Source organism: Helianthus annuus, chromosome 4, assembly GCF_002127325.2.
Source record: "Helianthus annuus cultivar XRQ/B chromosome 4, HanXRQr2.0-SUNRISE, whole genome shotgun sequence".
Taxonomy (NCBI): domain Eukaryota; kingdom Viridiplantae; phylum Streptophyta; class Magnoliopsida; order Asterales; family Asteraceae; genus Helianthus; species Helianthus annuus.
This window is the reverse complement of record NC_035436.2, coordinates 119,078,696-119,095,046: the sequence shown is the minus strand read 5'-3', so window position 1 is coordinate 119,095,046 and position 16,351 is coordinate 119,078,696. Positions and strand designations below refer to the sequence as shown.

The 16,351-nt window shown below is 40.5% G+C and overlaps 1 protein-coding gene across 1 annotated transcript; it reads left to right on the top strand.

The window, feature by feature from the left end:
• Positions 1–4,141: 4,141 nt before the first annotated feature.
• LOC110928300 lies at positions 4,142–4,453 on the top strand. Its single transcript, XM_022171377.2, is given in 1 exon segment — positions 4,142–4,453. A coding segment is annotated over 1 exon segment (312 nt).
• Positions 4,454–16,351: the final 11,898 nt, after the last annotated feature.

Here is a 16,351-nt window from a genome sequence, read left to right as displayed (position 1 = left end):
GAAGTCAATAAAACTAGAACTGATGTAACCGGTTACGGGTACTGTGGACCCGGGTTCGGGTACTGTCTGGAACCGGGTATGTTGGTTTTTTTTTTAAATCGAAAGCTGCAATTTTACTGTTGGAACCAGTTCCAATGGATATAATACCGTTGGAAACCGATTAAATAATAAAAAAAATCGTTTTTTTTGTATAAATACCCTATCTCCATTCCCTTTCATTACTACCACAAACATTCAACACTTCAACATTTGATTTCATATTTTCGAAGATACGATGGCATGCAATGACGAGGTTGTTATGGTTTTGGAAACCAAACAAAACCTGTCAATTTGGAAGCATTTCGATTTGTGTTTGATGACCGATAACCATGAGATGGCTAGGTGCAAAGGTTGTGGAAAGTTCATGAAAGCGGCCGTCAACTCGACGCTAAAGAAACATATTGACCGCCATTGCCCCGTGACCAAGGCGAAAAATGAAAAGGGTGAAGGATCCGGGACCGGTTCTTCAAATGTTTAGTGTGTTTGATGTAACCCGTTTGTTTGGTTAAGTTTGGTGTGTTATGTTTAGTTAAGTTTGGTGTGTTATGTTTAGTTATGTTTGGTGTGTTATGTTTGTTTAGTTATGATGTAACCGTTTGAAATAATATATGGTGTGTTTTAGTAACGGGTTCTAAAAAAATAACTCACATTAATAAATCACATTAAGTACTTAAACAAACATATAACAGTAACCGGTTCCCAGAATTACCCCTTTGTTGCTTGGCCGTTTCGTCTCTAACGACATTCAACATGGTTATGATTGGGTCTCCAATCGTTTCATCGTTAGAGGCTCACGACCGAGACTCAAAACAAATTGGTATGATGTTTTCCCCATACTTTGCATTGGGCCTTTTGCGAACCGTCACTCATTTCGACCAAGTCCCAATTGCACCATACTTCAATATTGCAACTATGTGATAATGTTCCAACATATGGAGCAGTTTGAGCTTGAGGAACATTATTGACGGATGGGGAATTTGTGGTTTTAGAGTTCTTTGAAGCCATTGTAGAAAAGTATGTCAAGAAGTAGAAGAAAATGATACAAGAAGAAGATGAGGATTGGTGAGTTAAACAAATGAAAATTGAAAACAATTTACAATAACCGGTTCCAACGGCTAGTAACCGGGCCCAACGAATAGTAATCGGTTCCAACGGTCACATTTGGCATTTAATGCTTTTTGCAACTTGCAAGAATCGACCCTAACGGCTAGTAACCGGTTCTAACGGTAACTTATTACCGGGTACAATGGACCGGGTACTGGAAGAACCGGGTACGGGTACTAACCAGGTACGGGTTGGGAACTGGGTACGACCTGTTTATTATCAAGAAATATGGAACCGGGTAAGAACCGTCGGGTATTTTGAACCCGGACCCGATTCTTCTATACATCGGGTTGGAAATGAAATCGGGTACGGATCGGTTTTACGGATTCAGGTTTGGAACTGGGTATTATGCTCATCTCTATTGGAAACTTAAAAGGCCTCCAACATTACAATCTGAATATATGTAATTACAGGCTTTGATGGAGCAAAACAGTTTGATATTTTTCACAAGGGTCTACATATTCACACACCCTCATATACGTCTCGTATAGGTCTATAGACGAAAAAGACCATTTTACCCCTGAGTTAGGACTAGACTGGGGGTAAATTGGTCTTTTTTGCCTCTCTTATATGCCTAGTATAGGCCTGTATGAAGCGTATGTAAATAATATGGTTTTTTTAAAACACTTTTATAAATGGCAAATTACTATTATAGCCCTGAGTTAGGCCTAGACTGAGGGCAAAACAGGGTTATAATGGTCTTTTGGACCACACTATACGCTCAGACTAGCCTTATATGTGGCATATATTTTTAATTTTTTTGTTTTCTCTTTTTAATATCCATAACACTAATATTAATTATAAAAACTCATATTAATATCAATAATACTAATATTAATTATAAAAAACTCATATTAATTATAATAACACTAATATTAATTATAAAAAAATTCTTATTAATATCAAAAACACTAATATTAATTACAAAAAACTCATATTAATTATAATAACTCTAATATTAATTATAAAAAAATCATATTAATTATAATAACTCGTATAGGCCTGTAGGTGTAGCATAGGTCTTGCATAGGACTATAGGTGTGGTTTAGGTCTTATATAGACCTATACAGGTGTTGTATCATATCCTGTACTTGTTATTTTTATTTATTTAAAATAGAAAACTTATTTTTGTATAAAAGTTTGCTAAAACGATTAATATTGTATAAAATGTTTGTTAAAAAAACCTTATATACGCCTCATATAGGCCTATATACGCCCCATATAGGCATATATGGGGCATGAGTTATATACGAGACATATACGAGTGGTCCTATACGCCCCGTATATGTCTATACTAGGCATATAGGAGCAACCAAATCAGAACTGACATGAGTCAGACGCTGAGTTTGATGTAACCCTATACGCCCCGTGTAGGCCTATACGAGGCATATGCAAAGCAAAGGGTGTACAAATAGGGAGATAGGATGTGTGGATAATTTGAGCCTTTTCACAATTCTATTTAGATTCATAGGCGATTAGGCATGTTGTAAATGACTAAAAAGAGAATGACGTGAGATGATAGCATAATGCACAAGAAAACCATTAAAATGTAAAAAAGTAGGCTTTCAAGATTAAATAAACAAGTAAACATGGTTGCTTAATTGATGTCTTTGGGGTTCTTTTATGGTAATGCCAAACTTTTGATCCATTAAAATATTGGAATCGTTAAGTAAGTTTAGGTGTTGATCAACCTTGATTCATATGGTATGAGGGTGTTAGGTTTTGATCAACCTTGATTCATATGGTATATGGGTGGCTGGGCACTCGCCGGTAAGCCCGACCCGAGTTTGAAGCCGCGTTAGAACACCGCCGCCACCCTGCGGGTATAGCTGGCGGGTTTGGTGAGCCATCAAAGGAAGCCGCGTGACACTTATGGTTTCGATAGCAATGTTGACTTTCCAACGGTCATATGACCATTTTACATTAAATTTCTCTATGTTTTTTTTTTCAATTTTTCTATTGGTTTGCTCTGAATTATGTTGATGAACTTCACTTTTTATCAACATTTGACTTAAAAAAAAGAGTAAACTGCCATTTTGGTCCCTGAGGTTGGTTACTTTTGTCACTTTAGTCCAAAACTCAAACCTTTTAAATCTGGATCCCTCTGGTTTCACTTTTATTGCCATTTTGGTACAAAAATGAAATCACCTGATATTTGGCTAATAAAATCCTATTATTTTGTACTTTTCCTCAGAGGCAAAATAATTAATATAAGTTTATTATAACACAAAATCTTAATAAATAATTAATACACACACACACATATAATTACACACTCTCTCACTCTTCCCCCAACCTCCTCTTTTTTACCTCTCTCTGCATCTTCTACCCAACACCACCGTGCACCACCACTCTCCACCGTTTCATAACCCCCCACTCTCTCATGTCCCTCTCCCTCAACCACCACAACAATCACCGCCACAACCACTGCCTAATCAAAACCCACCAACACCAACATCCCCAAATCAGAATTGCAACACAATCATCAGATCTATTCAAATCGAGCATTATTTCAACTAATTTAACACATTGAGATCAGAATTTACCAAATTAGATAATCAGATTGTGCTTCATTCCTAAGCCATGCTTTCCATGAACACATCCAGGTTTGTAAAATTGAAAGCTTCAACCTTTTTGGTTCAATACTCAATTTCTTGACTCTTTTAACCAAACATAGAGATCAAACCCAAAGGGTAATTAAAAAATTATTTTTTAGGCAAAATGATGACAAAATATGATGATTCAAGCAAACAACACCAATAATAATTCACATAAATATATACATACAGTTAGAGAGAGAGAGACAACATTTTCCGATTCCGTTTTCCGGTCAAATAACCATAGACCTGTGAAAATCGATGGTGATTTTGTGGATCAGATGTTGAATCTGATTGGATTTGATGTAAGGAGAACGCTAGGGTTAGGGTTTAATTATTCCGGTTGGATGAGAGAAATTTTCCTTCATTGACTTGTGGTTTCTCTCTCTAGAATTTTGCCAATGGATATGCAGATGCAAGATGAACCGATTTGGAGTCCATTAGTTAAAGAAACATTTTCTCTTTGATCAGAAGCGCATACGATTGAAGCTTGCAAGGGTATTCTTTCAGACCAGTTGGTTTATATAAAAGGAGAAAGTATGAGCGCATTGAAAGAATTCATCACCAAGCATAACGTTCCAAATGACGTCCCAGATGAAATCTTGTCCGAAGGCAACGCCGATGACGATGATGAGGCTGTGAGGACCATGAGTTCGGGTCTTCGAATGCTCCGACCGGATCTTAACACCTGCTATCGTGTGCAGAATCCATGATAGTAGTAGAGAGAATCACACAGAAGATACCGTCAAACACCTTTCTCATTGATATTTGAACGATAACCACACCTGGAGAAAATTTGGCTAGGCTTTGCCTAGGTTGCACAAAGTTAACTGATACATGAACCCAACACCCCTATATATAGGCAGCGTGCATTCGTACGAAACCACACATACGCATTCGTACGAATCTACCTAGATGGCCCATTCGTACGAACGGACTCCTTTCGTAAGAATCCACCATTTACAATACAAAACCTTTAGATTCGTACTGAATAAAAACAAGTACATACAATACAAGATAAAACAAGACTCGATACTAGACGTAAGCTATAGACATAGTGCATTCACAGAGGCGCCCATTGTCAAGTCAAAGAAGATTAGAACAGAGAAATAGGGTTTGGGAGGGTTTGGGGGAAGATGAGAATTCATCTGAGTTTTATGAGGTCAGAGGATATTTAATTAATTAAGAGTCTCTTTAAATAATTTAATTAATAATGTGTTATATTAAATTTATATTAACCATTTTTCTCCTGAGAAAAATGACAAAATAAACAGGATTTTATTAGCCAAATATCAGGTGATTTCATTTTTAGACCAAAATGGAATAAAAGTGAAACCAGAGGGACCCAAATTTAAAAGGTTTGAGTTTTGGACTAAAATGGCAAAAGTGACTAAACCTCAGGGACCAAAATTGCAGTTTACTCCTTTAAATAGTTTATGGCATGGGTATATATGTCACACCCCGATTTCCACGTGTCTCACCGGTGGGCCCGGTGGGGGATTACCGTGACGTAGTTGGCAACAATATAGTCAAACCACACAATTATATGAATGCACAGCGGAAGCATAAAGATAAATATATTTCAATGTTAAGTGTAATATCAAAGTATCACCATTGTTGAAATAAAAATCCACAGGGGATCTAATAATAATAACAAAAGTATTGTTCAACAGACTTCAGGCATCTTAAGCTTGCGAGACTTCTAATGATGCTAAGGAGAAATCTCAGCCAATTTCGCATAGTACCTGCATTTAGTCTTTTTGGGGAAAATACGTCAGTTTACACTGGTAAATACATTCAACTGACACTTTTGTAAAATGTTTAATAAAATTGGTTTAAATGCTCAAGGCACAAACTCTTTATAACTTGGGATAATTTATAATCAAATCTTGTAAAGAATTACATGTTACTATGCGTTCGGTCGCCTGGGTCGTGCCGGGTTAAAGTTTAATAGACACGCCACATAGCATAAAACCGTGCGGATAATCAACGGCTACACTTTTATAGTCATGGACATAATGCCGGGTGTACGCCTACACTCGGATGTCGAGGTCGTGGCCATTCGTAAATGCTGCCAAGGATATCCGGGACATGGTCATTAAGCCCCCAAAGGCGTAAAGCCAACAAAACAAGTTTTTAAACGGGTCACATTGATAATACCCAACTACTAATGAGTTGGGGTCAATTGCCCGACTAAGCGGTATTTTAAATACCGTAACCCAAGCCCGTATAACGGAAAATAAGTTAAAAAGTATTTACCTTTGCAAGTATAATTCCTTAATTGAAATAAATTGCAGATAGCTTTTACTGGTCCCCTATTCTGGAACGAAGGTTTAAATGAACCTATTAGAATCCTAATGGGTCTTTAATTTAGCCGTAGCTTAGACCGGTCAGTTTCAATGGATAGTTACGGTTTAATCGCGTGAAAGGCGAAAACCGTGAATGGAGTGTGATTTTGACCCAACAAGTTTGAAGACTTGTTTTATATGGGTATAATAATCATACTCTGGATTTTGGGGTCAAAACAATATGGTTTGACCCGTTTCGGCTAATTTATGTAAACTAGTTACATAAGCCGAACCGTGCGCGCAAAAGGCGCAACGGGTAACCGTAAGAGTCCTACACTGTTTTCCTAAGTCAATATGCCTTAAAGAGGTTGTGGTATCAGTAGGATACCTTCCAAAATGCCCGTAACGAGTTTAAGTTCATAATATGCCCCGTAGGGGTATTTCGGTCTTTTTAAAGATTATAAAAGAGGTTTATGAGTTCTACAGGAAATCTGAGTTTCCCAAACAGTTTATAAAGTCTAAAATACTTTATTTATTAATTAAAATCAGTAGCAACTTGTGACAACCCTCACTAAACCAGGTATCCGTACGACTTAATTAACTATTAATTGCTGCTTAATTACTGTGCTTGACTGAGATTACTGATAAACTGCTACTTGGCTGTTGATACATGTACATATCTGCATCATACTTTGATTTCCGTCACTACATTATTTACTTACTGAACTCTAGTGACAAACATGATGCACAAAAGCACAGTAGCATTTGAACGGATAACCTATTGAACATGCTGATATAGCCAGCATTAGGCAAACACTGCCTCTAAAGGCCTGTATGAGCCAGAAATATTTTACTACACCCAGAGTGTGTGTAGGGATACAAGGGTTGTTAAACTGCGTCTCTAGGAATAAGATGCAATGATTGGATGTGCCTAAAACGTACTCTGAGCACGAAACACAACACTTTATTTAACATACCAACTTCTAGCTAACTAATAAAGTGCCAAAACATGAGGAAATATTCCTGACACTTTGCAAAATAAATTGTGTCGCTAAAAATATTACTTACGATGCTTAAAAGATTACTTAAGCACTTTAACGGATTACTATCCAACCGAACAACCGGACTATACCCGGAACATAAAAATATTGCCAGAAATATTATTAGCCTTTTTCTGAGCCAGTTAGGGTCCCTGATTACCCTAACACCCGTGGTATAATTCAACACTTAACTAACGGAGTTAACCCCTAAAGTTAACTTATTTGATGTAACTGAACTCTAACTAATCAATTGAAAACGAACCGGATACCCCCCCCCCCTAATGGGATCGGCCAACAAGGTGTAACCAAGGGAGTACAAAGTTGATTATTAAATTGATTAATGTGGATATCTAGATGACATAAAAACCAAAGGATTATGGCACATGATTTGTCTATAAATACTTCACTAAACCTTAGAGTTCTTACACACCACAAACCACCAACTCAACTCTCTCTCTTGCCCCTCCCCACTCTCGGCCGAACACTCACACTCCCATCCATCCACTTTCAAGCTTTGATCAATCCATTCCAAGCATATACTAGCTTCACGGGTCACGTAATAGGAAGCTTGAAGCAAGCGGAAGTGGAAGGACCTCGTTTCTTAGCTTTTATCCACCACATTTTCGACTAGATTCTTCCCTAGCCCCGAGCTAGAGGTATAATGTTTAAAACTCACTCTCGAACGTATCTGAAGTGGTTAATATGATTTTTAACGGTTAAAATGCGGAAACCCATCTTTTGAATCTATAAAGTTTACTAAAACTTGATTTTTGATGGTTAAAAGCTCATAACATGTGTAAAAGTTGTAGTATTTGAATATGTTGATTATTGAGGCCCGATCTACGTTGTGGTGGCTCTTATCATTGTTTAACCCGACTTTGTTAAGATCATACATCTTGACATAAGCTTGTTTCTGTCGGTACGAGGGTTAAAAGGTGAAACTCCACCACACGAGAAACATGAACTTGTGTAATAGTATTATTACTAGTAAAATGGTGTTTAAAACTAGCGGATCTACGTATCCGCAAGTGGTATTTTCGTAGAACCAAGTGTCGAGAAAATCATGTTTTATAAAAGTCGGGTGACATACTAACAAAGGTGATTTTACAAACCACAAGTGTATAAACACTTGTGAAATAAGAAGTTTCGACAAAATAACAATCTTTGAGAAAGATGACGGGAAGTTGTAAAGGATGATTTGTTCTAAAAACGGGGTTTTTACAAGACTAAACTATTTTATACATAGATCCACTAAATATAAGGAAATCTACACAATAGTTTTCTGAAAAACTACAAGTTCATGTAATAATGCGATTTTACATACTTGTCGACTAGTTGAAAACTAGTTGATGTGTTGGAAATTGATTGGTTGATTTAAAGAAGTGTTGAAGTGATTTTGTAAAAGAAAATGATACGCTTGAAAGCGTGGCCACCTCCAGTTACAGGGGAAACTCTGGCGAAATTTTTCTAAAATCTAACACTTAGAATTACTTACAAGTGTTAGACTACTTTTGACATATTTTCAAAAAAAAAAAAATAATTCGCCATGACTTTATTTACAAATATTCGGAGGTGGGATTTTCACAAAACTAAACGTGATAAATATATATTCGGTAAATATATTTTTCACCACACTGTTTATGATTATTTTGTGAAAATATATAAATATTATTTTTAGAGTAAAAATAATATTTACAAACATTGACGAACCCAAAATAATACAAACGCTTACACGACAAACATATAAGTTACAACGGTAATTACCATTACCACTTAATCGTTAAAACGTAACTTACGCATTATGCGGAAATATTCATAAACGCGCACTTTGTCAACGTGTTATTTTGGAAGGTAATATGGGAAGAGAAAATATGATATTTTTGAGAAAAATATTTATATTTTGGAATGAGAAGTAAAAATATATTAAGTGGGACTTAATGAGATGATACAAATACACATCCCATCCTTGGGAAGGAAATTAAATTACCAAGTACATACAAGGAACGGTTGTCTAACTGTTTCCCAAAACTTAATCTATAAAGCTAAGGCACGGCCATCCGTCTAATAGAATTAGCACATGTAGGTCGTTGCACAGCTATCGGATATTTGGAGTACTTGGTATAGCGACGCACTGACTGTGAGTTCATGTCCCCCTTTTCTCTTAACTCTTTTCAGTTTTATAAACTGCGGGGGTGAAATACATGTTACTATGATTATGAATACTTGATACATGGTATGGTTAGCGTAAGGAGGGTTATTACTTAGATCATGTGAGTGGGTAGGCGGAAACTGGAGGCCATTAATCCTCATTGTAGGACCGAGGGACGTAAGCGGTAGATCTATCTGGGTGTAGCGAGCCCAACTCCAGGTCCAGCATAACGGACCCTGGGGTGACTTTCTGCCCGACGCGAAATCCGCTAGGTTTGAGTCTTCCTACTTGCACTTCACACATATCAATGGACTTGCAAACCATTGGTGATCTCTTTTTCCTTATTTGCTACATACCAGGATTTTTGATAAATACAAAGGTTTATTTACTCACTTTCGCATGAACTCGCTCAACATTATTGTTGATTTTTCAACTTACATGTATTTCAGGGAATTAAAGATCTGGCACGGTATGGCATGTTTTCCGCTGCATAAGTCACCAGGGTCATCCAGGGTTCGGGGAATGTGACTCTTTCCTGGACAAGTCACAGTCCTTGAATCATGTTTTTGTTATGATTGGGTTTGTAATGTTTAGACAAGTTTATGGTTGTTGGGTGTTAACCCGTTAAGACAATGTTTTGATTTTATTTTAATGGATGATCTTGCATATTTTTAATTCATATAGCTTGTTATGATTAAGCTATGGTATTAAGAAGTCACACCAAATTAACCACGCTTCCGCAAAGCCAGGGTGTGACAGCTTGGTATCAGAGCTCTGATCATAGCGAACTAGGATTCTTTCTCGAGTCTAGACTATGATCACTAGGGCTCTCACGAAAACATTTTTACTGCATACCACTTAAGTCCAGATCCAAAACGTTTTTACAAACAAATGTTGAGCACATTTCATTTATTCATTATTAGGCTCAGTCCTGAAGACTGAGGCTCGGTCTTGGAGGCCGAGGCTCGATCTTAGAGATCGAGGTAGATGTTTATTATTATTAGGCTCAGTCCTGAAGACTGAGGCTCGGTCTTGGAGGCCGAGGCTCGATCTTAGAGATCGAGGTAGATGTTTATTATTTTTTAGGCTCAGTCTTGGAGGCTGAGGCTCGGTCTTGGAGGCCGAGGCTCGATCTAGGAGATCGAGGTAGATGGCTAGTTGGACTAGGAAGAGTGGGCTCAGTCTTGGAGGCTGAGGCTCGGTCTTGGAGGCCGAGGCTCGATCTAAGAGATCGAGGTAGATAGCTAGTGAGACTAGGGAGAGTAGGCTCGGTCTTGGAGGCCGAGGCTCGATCTAGGAGGTCGAGGTGGATGATAGAGCAGTCTTAGAGACTGGGAGGCTAGTGGGACTAGGAGAATTATTTGATTGTTTATTGTTGACTTACATGTTCATATGAATATATGATTGATTATTATACGTATATGTGTTTGTGTTACAAACGTCATGCTTTCATCATGTACTAGAAAGATGGACACTACGAATCCCATGGCCATAGTATCAGACGGCATAGTTCCATCGGAGCACGAGGTGTACATTTCCGATACTACCGGCACAGACGATGACGACTTTCAGCCCCTTTTGCGATGCCTGATGTCGTAGCAGAGCCTACTGATGGCCATCTTGTTGGGAATTTGCCATTCGCGGTGATCCCTGTTCCTGTGCCCCTTGCCGCTTATCCCATTTTTGATATGCCCCCGACGTGGCCTCTGACGACGATAACGATCTACTAGAGGAGGACCCATTCGAGGGCGAGGCCCTATTGCTGCTGGTATTAACCTACTGCTTGCGGACGCTCCTGCAGGGGGAAAACTCATGTCCATTCCCCTGCCTCAGACTCATTTGAGTTTCTGACATCCGCATTTTCGCATATACAGGGAATGCAGCACCATTCACTCGACGCCGACCCTGATACGGCATCATCAGCTGCACCGGTTCCCGCACACAGCTTTGAGTTTGATCACAGTATTGAGGGTGATCCTGTTCTTCCATCTGGTTTTGATCCAGACCATGACCTTGAGTTCATACGCTTAGGCCAGCCCTTGGAGGATCCTGTAACCCCCTGTGATGGTTGATCCAGCTGATTTTGAGATGGAGTTGGTTGATCCGGAGCCAGCCGTGGCCCCTGAGCCAGGCGTTGCTCCTAACACCGCATTGGAGCATGACCCTGTTCATGCCGATGCACCTGCTGTTGCTCCTTGATTGATCATCTGCTTGGACGAGAGAAAATTTGGGGTAACTGTGCAAGACAATTTATTATTACGGGGGCCCACGTAATAACGACTTGTAGTGCACAGAAATCCTGGTGGACTCTGCGGGCCAAGCTAATGAAAACCAATGTAGCAGGAAATAACTCGAACACGAATGACCAAGGCGATGAAGCCTCGAGTTCATTCTATTTCAAGCAACAAGCTAAATTGGCAAGCCTATGTGGAGGCTCAGATAATTTATTTCCCCACCCATACAATGAGTATATTTATGTGTAAAATTGGGTGAGTACATGATGGCTTATGGTGCTATGTATCTCATAGACAATTGGAAATTTGTCTAACCCACTTCATGCCATTTCGGCAGAAGAGAATGCCACCCAGGCGTGACACAAACACGAGTATGTTGCCAAGGATAGAAGCCGAGCTGCAAAAACGCAACTCACAGGCAATTGCACGACATGAAGCTCTCCGCTTTTAGCACAGCAACGGCACTACTGGAAATAACCCCCCCAGCTGACCGCACCTATAAGCAGTTCCTGAACTGCAAGCCTTTGAACTTCGACGAAACAGGAAGCGCCTTTGCAATTGTTCGTTGGTCCGAAGAGAATGACTCCATTCTAAGAAAGACTAACTGTTCGCCCCAACAGAGTGATACCTTTACCTCGGGGTCATTTCTAGACGGCACACTCTCATGGTGGGACCATCAGGTTCGGGCCCTTGACACAGATGCTGCTTATGCACTGAGCTGGGATGAGCTAAAGGAAATGATGGAGGAGAAATCTGGTTCTAAGACTGGAATTCAGAAGCTTGAGATAGAGTCCTGGAATCTGAAAATGGACGAACCAAAGATTCCTGAACATGTCCAGCGATTGCACGACTTGCCTAGGGTCGTCCCCTAATAAGTCATTAATGTTGTACGATATAGTTGGGTCCCTGTAAACCTTACATTCTAGTCTCGATTTATGGCAATGCAATCGCAGTATTCTCATCACTTGTGATGTTTGATCTATGGTTTATGTTCTATGACATGAGATGTTATGTGACTGATTTATTGATAGCATGAGATGTTATGTGCTGATATTGTTGAATACATACGTACATTTTACCTGCCACGGCCTAACCTACGTGAAACATCTTTTAGAAGATGCCACCAAGACGCGAAATGTGCATGCCCACCTCAGAGGCGGAACTTCAAGAGATAATTGCTGCAGCTATATCACAGCACGAGGCCCTACGCTCCGAACCTAGCAGAGGCACCTCAGAAAATAACGGTTGTTCCTACTGGCACTTCCTCAATTACAAACCTCCGAAGTTCGATGGCACTGGGGGTGCCATAGCTTTTGTGAAATGGATTGAAAGTCTGGAATCCATCTTTCGAATGAGTGGTTGTACGCCAGAACAACAAGTCCCATACGTTTCTGAGTTGTTTCACGATGGAGCTCGATTATGGTGGAATCTTCAAGTTCGAATAATGGGCCTAACTACAGCATACGCGTTAACTTGGGATGAGTTGAAAGGAATAATGCGTAAGAAGTATTGCACCCAAACAGAAACACAGTGGTTGGAAGGTGAATTCCTGAGCCTGATAATGGAAGGTCCGAAAATGTTGGAATACATGCAAAGACTTCATGATTTGGCCCGAGTAGTTCCGTACTTGGTGGAACCAGAATTGAGGAAACTAGGACATTTCATTTGGGAATTGGCACCTCAAGTCCTGAGCTTAATGACAGCATCTACGCCACCAACAACTATGGCTGCAAGTAAGATGGGCTTGGCACTCGTTACGGAAGCCATTAGACTAGAGAAACTTGCAAACCCTGATAGGGAGACTCAGGTAGAGTCGTCTGGAAAGAACAAAAGGAAGCTTACCGAAGATACCCGAACGAATAATGATGAACAAAGATCTATTCGAGGTTGTTTTGACTGCAGAGACAAAGGGCATTTCAAGAAAGATTGCCCTAACAACAGACAGGCCAATGATAAGATTTACTTAGAACCTAAATCAAGACGTGCTGGGTGCAAGTATCACCATGAATGTGGATGTCGGAAGCCTAGGTGCGGGAGAAAAGGGCACAACAGGGATGGTTGTGGGATGAAGAGTCCCAGACAAGGAGAAAACCGTAACAACGCTCAAGGTGGAAGCAGGAAAGGAAATGGCCGAGTGCTAGGATGCTTCCATTGTGGGGACATTGGACATCTTAAGAGAGAATGCCCGAAGTTGAAACAAGACCGTGAAAGAACACCCAGCATCGGAGTTTGTGAAGCATGCCAGGATCCAGGCGTGATTACTGGTACGTTCTTTAACAACCAAAACTTTTGCATCTATTTTGTTTGATACTGGTGCCGATCATAGCTTCGTGTTACTAGAATTTAAGAATATGCTTGGTTTAGCCGCTAATAAATTAGATATTCCATACTCGATCGAATTAGCGAATGGGAAGTTAGTAGAGGCTAACGAGGTGATTCGAGGCTGCGTAATCGAATTGGGAGAGCGTGAGTTCGCTCTGGATCTACTACCAGTCCAGTTGGGAAGCTTCGACGTGGTAGTAGGGATGGATTGGTTATCAAGTAACAAGGCCGAGATAGTTTGTCACGAGAAGATTATTCGTATCCCGACCGATGATGGTGAGGCCATTGTTGTTCATGGGGAGAAGCGTGAGACGCCGTTAAGGATGATTAGCTGCCTGAAAGCGAGAAAGTGTTTGCAGAAAGGATGTGTTGCTTTTCTAGCACACATTGTGGATAAAAAGGCTGCTGAGCCGAAGATCGAAGACATCCCTGTCGTAAGGGAATATCCAGAAGTCTTTCCTGAAGACTTGCCTGGATTTCCGCCTCAAAGGCAAGTGGAGTTTCGCATTGACTTAGTTCCAGGCGCCGCGCCTGTGGCTAAGGCACCCTACAGACTTGCTCCGTCTGAGATGCAAGAACTGTCAACACAACTTCAGGAGTTGCTCGATAAGGGATTTATCCGACCAAGCTTCTCGCCTTGGGGAGCTCCAGTTTTGTTTGTGAAGAAGAAGGATGGTAGTTTCTGTATGTGTATTGACTACAGAGAGTTGAACAAGCTGACGATCAAGAATAGGTATCCCCTGCCAAGAATCGATGATCTGTTTGACCAACTTCAAGGTTCAAGCTTCTATTCAAAGATCGATCTTCGATCTGGATACCATCAGTTACGGATACAGGAGGAGAGTATCCCAATGATAGCCTTCAGAACTCGATATGGACACTACGAGTTTCTCGTTATACCGTTTGGTCTGACAAACGCACCTGCCGTGTTCATGGATTTGATGAATCGGGTTTGCAAGCCGTACTTGGATAAGTTCGTAATTGTATTCATCGATGATATTTTGATTTATTCAAAGACGAAGGCTGAGCACGAGCAGCATCTTAGAGCCATTCTGGAGCTGCTAAAGAAAGAACAGTTGTACGCCAAATTCCCTAAGTGCGAGTTTTGGCTAAGGGAAGTGCAATTCCTTGGGCACGTGGTAAACGGAGATGGAATCCACGTGGATCCCACCAAGATCGAGGCGATCAAAGATTGGGAAACGCCAAAGACGCCAACCGAGATTCGGCAATTCTTGGGTTGGCTGGCTATTATCGAAGGTTCATTGAGAACTTTTCAAAGATCGCCCAACCATTGACACTCCTCACACAGAAGGATAAGAAGTTTGATTGGGGAATCAAACAGGATGAAGCGTTTCAGATATTGAAAGATAAGCTTTGTAACGCGCCAATCTTAGCTCTACCAGAAGGTACTGATGATTTTGTGGTATACTGCGACGCTTCGCGTCAAGGATTGGGTTGTGTGTTGATGCAACGTCAAAAGGTTATTGCCTACGCGTCATGCCAACTGAAGGTACACGAAAAGAACTATACCACACATGATTTGGAGTTAGGCGCAGTAGTTTTCGCTTTGAAGATCTGGAGACACTACCTTTATGGTACGAAGTGCACAATCTTCACAGATCACAAGAGTCTCCAACATATATTCAACCAGAAGGAGTTGAACATGAGGCAAAGACGATGGGTAGAACTGTTGAATGACTACGACTGCGAGATTAAGTATCACCCAGGGAAGGCGAATGTGGTCGCCGATGCCCTAAGTCGTAAGGAAAGGATCAAACCCATAAGGGTTAGAGCTTTGGAGATGATCATTCAGACCAATCTTTCCTCGCGCGTTCGTACAGCGCAACAAGAAGCTCTCAAGGAAAGAAACCTTGCAGAAGAATATCTCCGTGGGATGGAGAAGATACTGGTACCGAACAAGGAAGGAACGTTATGTTTTGAGAAAAGGATTTGGGTTCCTTTGTTTGGTGGTTTAAGGAAGGTTATTTTCGATGAAGCTCACAAATCGCGGTACTCTATCCACCCGGGAGCGGATAAGATGTACCAGGATCTTAAAGATTATTATTGGTGGCCTAGGATGAAAGGTGATGTTGCTGTTTATGTGAGCAAATGCTTAACATGTGCCAAGGTTAAGGCAGAATACCAGAAGCCTTCAGGACTTCTGCAGCAACCAGAGATTCCCAAGTGGAAGTGGGAACAAATCTCTATGGATTTTATTACGAAGTTGCCAAGAACGCCAAGAGGCCATGACACTATTTGGGTAATAGTGGATCGCTTAACGAAGTCAGCACACTTCCTACCTATCCGAGAGAAGGATAATACGAGCAAACTGGCCGAAATTTACATGAGAGAGATTGTTACACGCCATGGAGTTCCTCTCTCGATTATCTCTGATAGAGACGGAAGGTTCGTGTCAAGGATATGGCAATCCTTCCAGGAAGCTTTTGGCTCAAAGTTGAATCTGAGCACTGCTTTTCACCCGCAGACCGACGGTCAAAGCGAGCGGACGATTCAGACGTTAGAAGACATGCTGAGAGCATGTGTGATGGATTTGGGCGGTAGCTGGGATAAGCATTTG